At 41.4% G+C, this 9,967-nt stretch overlaps 1 protein-coding gene across 1 annotated transcript; it reads right to left on the bottom strand.

The window, feature by feature from the left end:
* Positions 1 to 2,208: 2,208 nt before the first annotated feature.
* Positions 2,209 to 9,819, bottom strand: ubap1 (ubiquitin associated protein 1). Its single transcript, XM_039798045.1, has 7 exons — positions 9,644 to 9,819; positions 6,723 to 6,769; positions 6,443 to 6,567; positions 4,848 to 5,672; positions 4,567 to 4,725; positions 3,891 to 3,992; positions 2,209 to 3,704 (listed from the first exon to the last, which is right to left on the bottom strand). Exons 2-7 carry the CDS (start codon positions 6,760 to 6,762, stop codon positions 3,564 to 3,566), a joined length of 1,392 nt encoding a protein of 463 aa, XP_039653979.1. The 5' UTR covers positions 6,763 to 6,769; positions 9,644 to 9,819; the 3' UTR covers positions 2,209 to 3,563.
* Positions 9,820 to 9,967: the final 148 nt, after the last annotated feature.

Genomic DNA, 9,967 nt, shown 5'->3' with positions numbered 1-9,967 from the left:
AATCACATAGATGACCGGGCACTATAAGACCTAAACGCCGATCTGTTAACAGACTTTATACATTACTTTGTAATCTTCTGTTTATTAACCCTGGTGAGCTCAGGCAGACCAAATATTCTATTCTGATGCATATTTGTCTTTTTTTTTCCTGCTGACTAGGCCACACAGTTAGATGTTTCCAGTTGCCACTGACAATACCTGGGTGGACATTCATCTCTATTGTTGCTGTAAACTGAACAGAAAGAATTAAAATGCATTTGCAGCAGAAGAGAGAAAACAAGTTGTACTTCCTCACCAGCTTTGTTTCAACACAACTTATTTGTTGGGACCATTCTTGAGAAAATAGCCAAGATCACATTAAGCCCAGAAATCAAGAACAGCAATCAATTGTCTCACCACTGAAAAGATGTGCACATTTAATCAAGAGGATTTTTCAAATAATTCAAAAGGAAATTGAACATTTTGCAAATCACATTTCAGGAGCTTGGGAAAGAACATTCAACTCAGCCACCTATTAAGATTTGCACCCCATATTGAAATATGCTGTAACTTAGAGGTGGATCTGAACCTAGTTGCATTTCATCTCCACACAACAAGGAGATCGAAACAGAAATGGGAGGCATTGTTGGAGGAGGTCCAGAACCTGCAATACTGCATTTCATAGAAATAAAATGTATTTTTATTTCTATGCTGCATTCATTCCAACTTTAGTGGCTGTCAGAGGAGAGGCATACATAAATGGACATGGAAATAAACTTGCTTTGTGTATGATTAAGGAAACCACACTTGATTTATTTAAGACAATGATTTTTTTGTCTGTAAAGTAAGTGAACCTTTCTTCTTTATCAGTCAAACAAAAAGGAAGGCAATTAAAAATAGAACTGGGTGAAAACACTTGTTTGTTGGTCATGTCAACCACATATCACACAAAACTCTGGACCAGGCACTGTCCTACCCAAAAAATAGCAAAAATGGATTGAAGGACAGATCCATGATGATGTGTGTCACTTGAATAAACACCGTTTGTTGTTTTTGGGCAAAAGGAGGTTTATTTACTGCAAACATGTGCTCATTCCTCTGGTTTGAGTGGTACTGTATACTACTCTGCAGACACTTGGTAGTGAATATATCCTATTAAACAAGTAAAATTATGTTTTGTATCGGAAATAAACCGCATTATAAATAGATTTGCCAAGCAGGGGTTGTTCTTAAATAGATTGGTGGTTAGAGTAATGTATTTTTGCAATTCTAAAACATAGGACAAAGTACTGGACCTGCCCAAAGCAAAGTGCCAGTTCAACAACACATTTTGCTAAATTTAAGCCCTTAATCTGTTGCCATGCCTTTCACAATCCTCATCAGTACTACAGTTCAGCTCAATATTATGGAAACTTCTGCTATCTTTGCCTTTGGTAACTGAGCAGACATGCTTTAAAAAAAACATATGTAGTATGGAAGTCAGACACATACTATAAAAATAAAAGATCCTGGCCTTCTTTTAAACAATTACACCAATTAAAGGTGCAGTAGGTAAGACTTATGAAACTAACTTTCTGTCATATTTTCTGAAACTGACCCTATGTTCCAGTAGAACTACATGAAGCAGGTCATTAAAAAAAAAATCTGGCTCCTCTTGCACCACCTACAGCCTGTAGTGCGATTTGCAAAAATCCACCGCTCCCTGTTCAGATGCACCAATCAGGGCCAGGGGGGGGTGTCTGACTGCGTGTCAATCACTGCTCATGCACACACATTCATTCTCTTGGATATCTTTGAGAGCAAAATTGCTCGCTGAGCCTGTTCTTGTCTGGACACATGTCGTTCCCAATTTTTTTTTTTTCTTCTTATGTGTGGTGCAAGGGTGGCTCTGTGAGAGCACCCTACATTTCGTTGTACCTTCACAGTGTAATGACAATAAAGGCTATTCTATTCTATTCCCTTGTGGGGGGAGGAGCTTAGGAGACTGTTTTGGGCTTTAGCAGAAAGGGGGAGGGACTGAGAAGTTGTTGATGTTCACATTTTTTGGCTAAGTCCTGGATCTTCACCATCCTACCTACAGCACCTTTAACATTTGGGAAAATGCTTTCAACATGTGGTGACCGAACCTTTTTGTGGATTTTCCATTTAAGACTGTGTACTGTAGATGGCATCAAACCTAAAATCAAGATGAAACCTTTTTTTTTATATTACATATGAGAAAAGACATTGGACAAGTCAACAAACCAAAGTCATGTTTGTTTAGATTTTGTGGGAATCCAATTACAGAGAATAAATGATTGAGATCATTGAAATGAATGAAACTTTTTCTAGTTACATCCAAATTTATAGCAAGGCTTGAAGACCGTTCCTTATCCCCGACAATTACTTGAGGCTCAACGAGCCAGTCAACAGACACACAATATGAAACGTCTCTATTGCACTGTAATGTGGCTGCAAAAACAACCCTGACTTATATATTTTTTAACCACTCACTCATTTCCAGTCTGCAAACAGAAGTCCATGACAGTTAAAAGTGTCACTTTTGTGAGTTAACATATCGAACATTATATCAAACTCTTAATTTTTTTTAAATGAAAGTATCAGTGTACTATTTTAAATAAGTTGACAATAATGAAACATGTGTGTGCATCTAATGACATCAGTGCCAGTGGATTATGGGAGATTTCTTATTATTTTCTACAGAGGAACTTTCCCCATTTATCCCCACTCCTCTAACAAGCCATTCCAGTGCAGGTCAACGAGCGTACTGAGGCAGTAATATCTCTTATTTTCTGAGTTATAGTGACTAAGGATCTATTATGCAGTTCCTAAAAAAGAAATCAAATAAATTGAATCTTTAAAATGACATGGAAAAAGTGCCCAAATGAACAGAACAACAGACATGAATGAATGAAAGAATAAAATAGAACAGAACTACTGTAGGTGCAGGGAACCAGAGCAGAGAGGGCACTTCTTGAAGTCAGTTGTCTGTCTGGCAACTAAGCCTCTTTTTTTTTTTTTTTTTCTTTTTTTTTCTTTTAATGTTAGTTGTTTCAGTTTGAAGAGAGCCTCCTCAAGCCCCGCCACCATTTAATAGGTCTGCACAGAGCAGTGGAAGATGGCAGCTTAGTCATTTGGGAGTATCAAGAGTTCAAATTGGTCTTTCTGTAATGTACTCAAAGCCTGTCATCAGCTCTCCATTAGGTCCTGCAGCTTCCAAAACACCACAGCCCAATTCTTCCAGTGTCTCCTTTCCAGCTCAGTCATTCTTCCCATTCTTGAATACCCTTGCAGTACAAAATCCTGGTACCTAACCCCAGGATTTCTTAGAAAAGAAAACACCACCATTAAGCATTGTTACACTGTGACCCCCTCCACTCTAGGCACAGTCTTTAAAAAAAAATGTGCTGAGACACAATATGTTTTAGCACAGAGAGAAATACAACTGTCGCCCAGCTGTCCCTTCCACAGCCAAGGCAAGGACAGGGCATGGTGTGATAGGGTAGGCAGAAGGAAAGGGGCTGTGTCAGGTAGTAGCAGGAGGCAAGCCCTGGGCTGGGCTTTGGTTGACTGGTTAGCTTGGCTCAGCTAGCTGTAGCCCGAGTCATCAGGTCCTCTAGAGCCTTGTCCTGATCATTGTTGTGGACTAGCAGCACTTCTTTGATGGCATCCCGCTGAAATCCCATTTCGCCAAATCTTGACATTAGCTCAAGGAACTGCAAGGCCTTGGGAAGGATGAAAACATTTAAAAAAAAAATACTTATTATATATAAATTATAAAATCTATTAAAGTAATCTATAGACTTTAGCCTAATGATCAAAATAAAGTAGAGGTATTGCTCATATTTCAAAGACTAAACACAATGCATGTTCCTAAGGGGTACAGTTAGCTAATAGCAAAATGTACAAACCTTTTCTTCTGAGCATTGGTACATCTCTAAACATTCCTCCACCGCACTTGCATCGAAGCCCCGCTCACACAGACGCCCATGGACAAACAGGTAGTCCAGTACCTTAGACAGACAATATGTACATGTTATGGGTCTGCTTTGAACATCAAATTGTTAATGAGGCTTGAAAGTTAGGCATTACATAGAAGACAAAGAAAAGACCAAGATTTCTTTCCGATTTGACATTATATTGTGGATTGAATTGAATTAATGTTACTGTTCTACAAGATTCATTTATTGTTCTCTTTATGCTGTATGTGGCTGGAATTTGTGATGCCCAACGCTAGTTCATCATTTAAAACCAGCTGATACTAATTAAATCTGATATACCAACTCCACGGAACCAGTTATATAGATGTTATACCACATCTACTGCTATAGCTACCATAATCACATAACAATGGATGGACAGGTCATATTGTTCAGAATTAGCTGTACAGATCACAGAAACGTATCCATGCCGTAACTATTGAGACAACAGAAAGTGTGATGAAACGTGAATTTTAATTTAAGACTGCATTGATGCTTCACTGAAAACAATTACACAAGCACACAAACAATGAACTGCTAAGCATGTCGAACAGTGAATATGCTAGTAATCCAGATCGCTGCGCATTGGGGCGAGAGGGAATCACACCTGCTCCACGTTCTGCCCTTGTCTCTGCATGGCCCGTAGGACACCCTCATAAGAGTAGCCCATGCCCACAAGGGTTTCCACACACTGACGCTCGCTGGGGGTCATGCTGAGCAAGGCTCCGCCACATGGCAGACCAGCAGTTCCTGACCCTGGGTTGGCCTGGAGTAAAAACACGAATGAATGTCAATTAAGTTCCTGAGCTTCCTTATTTTTCATCACTATATCCCAAACAAACAATGCACACTATTAGTCGGGTATGCAGTAAGTAATCTCATGCTCACCGGTTTTGGTGCGCCACTCTTGGTGTGGCTAGTTGGCTCAGGGGCAACAATAACTTGGGTCTTGGGAATGGTCAGTGGGCTGCCATTGGGTAGGTTCTGTCGAGAAGCCGGGATGGGTGCAGGGATTGGGCTGTACCTTACTGGCACTGGGTCACCAGAATCACAGAGCTTGGGAAAAGTGAGAGAGCGGATGTTACAGGGTCGATCATCTGCGTCAAACCCCGTTCTCCCAGGTTGTCCAACTCTGTCCATGTCCAGCAAGGCAACCAACCCATTGGGTTTATGGGTAAAGCCAGGTTTGGCTGTGAGGCTGGTGTTGGTGCTGGGAGGAGACGGGCTGTTTCCACGTGACACTGGCCCTATCTGGGAAACCTCTGGTAAGGATACAGAGGGAGGAGGTTGAGGTTGGGGCTGGCTCTGGAGGATGTTCCTGAGCTCCTCCCTATCGTCCAAAGTTTTGAGCTCCAGCTTGTCAAAGGGGTCCTCTTCCCGCTCAAAGTCGGCTAGGTTGAGGCTGTGCAGCTGGGGAGTGCTAGGCTGGATGTTCCTGGGGCCAAGTCTTGGGGCAGGCAGTGGAGTGAGGATGGCGTTATGGCTCAGCCCCGCCAGGACGGGGTTCAACGCTGGCGGTAGAAGGTCCTGGTCCTCTGCAGCACACCGGCGTTTCTTCCCTCCATCGCCATCAATGTCCTGGGTCTGTGCCAAGCACTCTCTGTTCTCTGCCTCCTGCTTGGCTGCTGCTTCTTCTGCTCTGGATTCTGCTGCTCTGGCCTCAGCCAGTTCAACCCCCCAACGCACACTACGCTTCTCCAGAGAAAAGTCATACTGTTGAGACCGCAGCAAGATGGCGTGAGGAAGAAGATGGGCAGAGAGCGCACATAGAGTGACAGAAGAAACACAGGAATAATTATGAGTATAAGAGCCACATGACAGTTCATCAAAAACTTGTGCAACATAGTTTGAATAAAAGCGTTTAGGCTTAGAGGCCTGCAGTGAAAAGTTGAGACCGATTCAACTATTAGAGAAACACAATCTCAGGTCGCGCTGCGGTGGCCAATCATGTAACCAGCGATCAGACTTGTCAGTCGGTTTTGAGGCGGCGTGAGAGACCCGTACAGTAAACCGGAAACATCACTGCCTCTATCGCTGCCACAAGAACGTTTTTAAACACAAGCACTGAAGAGCCCAGGAGTTTGTGTAACAGCTGAATGTTTGCCCAACAACAAAGCACCGTTGATCTGTCTCGCTTGTCTCTTTTCTTTCTCTCTTTCTCCGTGAAATTAAGCCGCCTTCAAGTGCGGTCGGAAACGTCGAGATCTATAAACAATCTGATGGAAAACAGAAACGGAGAAATATAAAGTCTACTTGTGCTACATTTGGGGGTTAATGAGCACAACAGGACGTCACACAAATGGGCCGTTTCAGTGACACTCCCACCACCGCCCAACCCTGGGCAAAATCGCCGGATGGCTTATTTCTGTCTGAAAGGGGCTTTGAGCCCTGGTGTGATGATGCTGCGGCGATGTATTTAAGTGAAGCATAACACAGCTAACAACACCAGTGGAAAATTAACATATTTCTTGTGCCTGACTAACCTGTGAGTCCATCAGCAAGGAGCCACAGTCTGGGAGACAGAAACCAACAGGCAGCCCCACTTTGGCTGGGCAGCGGAATTTGTCATTGATTTTGAAGGGAACTTCATCAAGGTAGCTGATGGGTCCTGTGTAAAAAAACAAAACAAAGCAAGCATATAATAGAAGTACAGACACTAGAACTACAGGCGCCAGCAGACCTTGAAGCTAGACTTCACTCACAACTCAAGACATCAGTGTAGTCAAACAGGAAAATAAATAAATAATATAATTATGTCCTCACCATTGTTGTATACATCTGATCCAGACTTCCTCGCAGCCATTTAGAGACTGAAAACAGACATGAGTACACCAGATGTAAAGTTAGTGAGTAGTGGGAGTGAAACTGTTACATGTCAAAGAGAGTTAATATGTACATGGCATATGTCAATGTATTTAAATTAAAAAAAACACTAGCAACAGTGTGAAAACAGCCGAAAGTGGATTTCCCCAGCTCTATTCCAAATGCCTTCAGGCATGACATTTTCTCTGACACAGTAGTTCCTGATATTTACAAAATGTCTTTCACTAAGCTCAGAGAATGGTCCTACAGAACACTTTTAATCAAAGCATATGACCTATGACACTTCATCACATGGTAGTGCAAATGTTTTCTTCACTTTCCTATTGGCTTTGAACATTCCACTGCTTTGCATCTCAAGTGACATAATCCCGTTATTTGGTCATGCCGTTCAACAATTGCTGATATTATCAACACAGAGAGGCCACTGTTCACATCCACTGAACTTTGTGTGTTCAGTGTGAAAAATGATAGATTTGATTCACTTACACAACTGAAAAGGGCTTCTTTTTTTTGTCAAGAATTCCTAATGCTCAAATAAGCTGAATTTTAAATAAACACTGAATCATATGGCTCACTGACATAATGATCACTTTGCTAGTACTACCTACACTGCTGAAAATCAGCACACCAACTCTAACCAATCAGCCATATGAGACGAGCCAGTCATCTCCACAAAACTCACACTAGTGAGTAGTAGACTAGTCACAGACACTAGTCTAGTTGACTTGTACATTACCCACACAGTACAACATAGCATTGAGAAAAAGAAAATGAATGGCTGGTGAAGAAATGTGAACATCTAGCAAGCCAGAGAGAGACAGATCATTTTCTCAGATGACTGCGGCAGGATGGCCAGGTGGCTCTGTGTCTACTGGTCATGTAGGTGGGAAACAGGTAACGTACACATTAGCAATTGATAATGAAATAGTGAATTTATTTTGCAGCCTTACTGCCCTCGTTTTCAAAATTAATTATAATGTTACAATGTTTTCACTCTGTTGTTAGAATGTCAGAGTGAGGGGGCTGCAGCGGTCAAGGTTCAGTGCCTTGCTCAAGAGCACTTTGGCAGAGCCCAGGAGGTGAACTGGCACTTCTACAAATACCAGTCCACCACCATACTTTAGTCCGTATGGGGACTTGAACCAGCAACCCTCCAGTTCCCAACACAACTCCCTACAAACTGAGCTACTGCCACTCCAAATTAATACATGCTTTAATTCACTGAGACATTAACATGATTGTATATTCACTTATACTTAACAGATGAACAGTTCCACTAATTTGTTTTAAGATTATTTTTGGGGGCTTTCCCTTTATTATATAGTGACAGTGTATAGACATGAAAGGGGGAGAGAGATGGGGGATGACATGCAGCAAAGGGCCGCAGGTCGGACTCAGCCTACATGGGGCGAATGCTCTTACTGCGTGAGCTAGAACCCCAACAATTCCACTAATTACCAGTAAAATTGACTATATATTAGTTAAATATTCACAAAAGAGAAAACAATAATGGGTGTCATGTCTGTTTTGTCTTTTTTTCTTTTCTTGTGTAGCATAAATGGAATATAATTGCATTTCATTACGTTGCAGAATGAGAATAAATGTTCTTTGACCCCCCAACCTAAATCCTTGAAAGGGTCTACAGTCATTGTATTGCACTGCAATCTGCTGAATATTACCGGCATTGGTTAAAAAAATAAAAAATTAAATAAAAGGACAAAGACCTAAGGCTCTCCAAGAGAGTGGCACACATGGAAATGTCTCATTTAAAACACATCTATGTAGAAATGCAACGGACAGACAGGTTACCTGTACTGCACTAACCTGGGAGTTGTACAACGTCCATTAGCCCCAATTTTGAGTTTAGTCATTCTACTCTACTACGCTCTCTGGCTAATCATGAGTGCCCATGGAAACGGCCCACACATGATCAAGGAGTATCTCGTGATCAGGAGGTATTTCAGATTTATTTTAAATGTAATCTGATTTTAATCTAGTGGTTACCCTTTATTAAGTAGTTACATTAGTTAGGCATAATTATTGGAATTGTTGGGTCTTTGTAAATTATAGAGTGTGGTCTAGACCTACTCTATCTGTAAAGTTTCTTGAGATAACTCTTGTTATGAATTGATACTATAAATAAAATGTAATTGAATAACACCCCTCCACCACAAGTTGTTGTTCTGCGTAGCTATTTTAACAATTTAGATAGTACTCACGGTTAGTACAGAGTACAGTTGATTCAAGTTGATATACCGTACATGTTTCAGACATAAGTGACAACCACAACTGCACATAACAACTCGACAAGTTTGTTATGTTAGCTAGTTTAGGGGGAGCTGAACTGCTACGAAAGAATCGCAGTAACGTTAACTGCAATTCATCACATTTCCAGGAAAGTTTACATTTAAAATTACACATGTCAAGGCTCCCAGCTGTCACATATTGCTCGCAATATTGCTTGCAGACAAATTGGAATGCGATAGCTTATACTATAACGTCATTTAGCTAAGTTATGATTAGTTTTAATTAGCAACAAGCTAATATCCGTGCTCATTCCTAGCTCAACGCGCTAACAGCGAACATACACTGACAGTTTAGCTAGCTAAGAAGTCAGCGTACGGTGTGACATTAGTTGGAAATGGTGGAATATTAGGGTCGAATTGAATATTTCACTGACAATCACCACTAGCCGCTGGCTAATGTTTTTTGGGGAAAATCTACCGTTTAATACGCTTAGCGTTAGCTTCGCCAGTGGCCTGGTTGTAATGTTATGTGGCTGGATACGACAGACCGCTGTCCCTGCTGCCACCGCCCCTGAAACAAAACTGAGATGACGTATAAACAAAGACTACTCTCACCTGTATCTGCTCCGTCTTGTTTTTTCAAAATCCAAGCGACGTATTGTCGATGTGGCACTCAAATTTAAACTATTCTGCGAATGAGTTTTATTTACACTGAAATATATCTACTGCTTCAGCGTGGGACGCCATCTTGATTTGTCAAGCTCCCTTCCACTGGTTCCTGTATGACGCCACTCACCTACATGACGTCAGAACTTTACAACGCTACATCCAGCTGTGAGCGGTGTCATCATACTGGTAAGTGCTGTTTTTAAAAGAAAAGGTAGGAAAAGCAGTGCTTCATAATTCAAATTTAAGAGATTGGTTTTATAATAGCGTTAT

This window comes from Perca fluviatilis, chromosome 4 (genome assembly GCF_010015445.1).
Source record: "Perca fluviatilis chromosome 4, GENO_Pfluv_1.0, whole genome shotgun sequence".
NCBI classification, from domain to species: domain Eukaryota; kingdom Metazoa; phylum Chordata; class Actinopteri; order Perciformes; family Percidae; genus Perca; species Perca fluviatilis.
The sequence above is the reverse complement of the archived record's forward strand: the minus strand, read 5'-3'. Positions and strand labels throughout refer to the sequence as shown.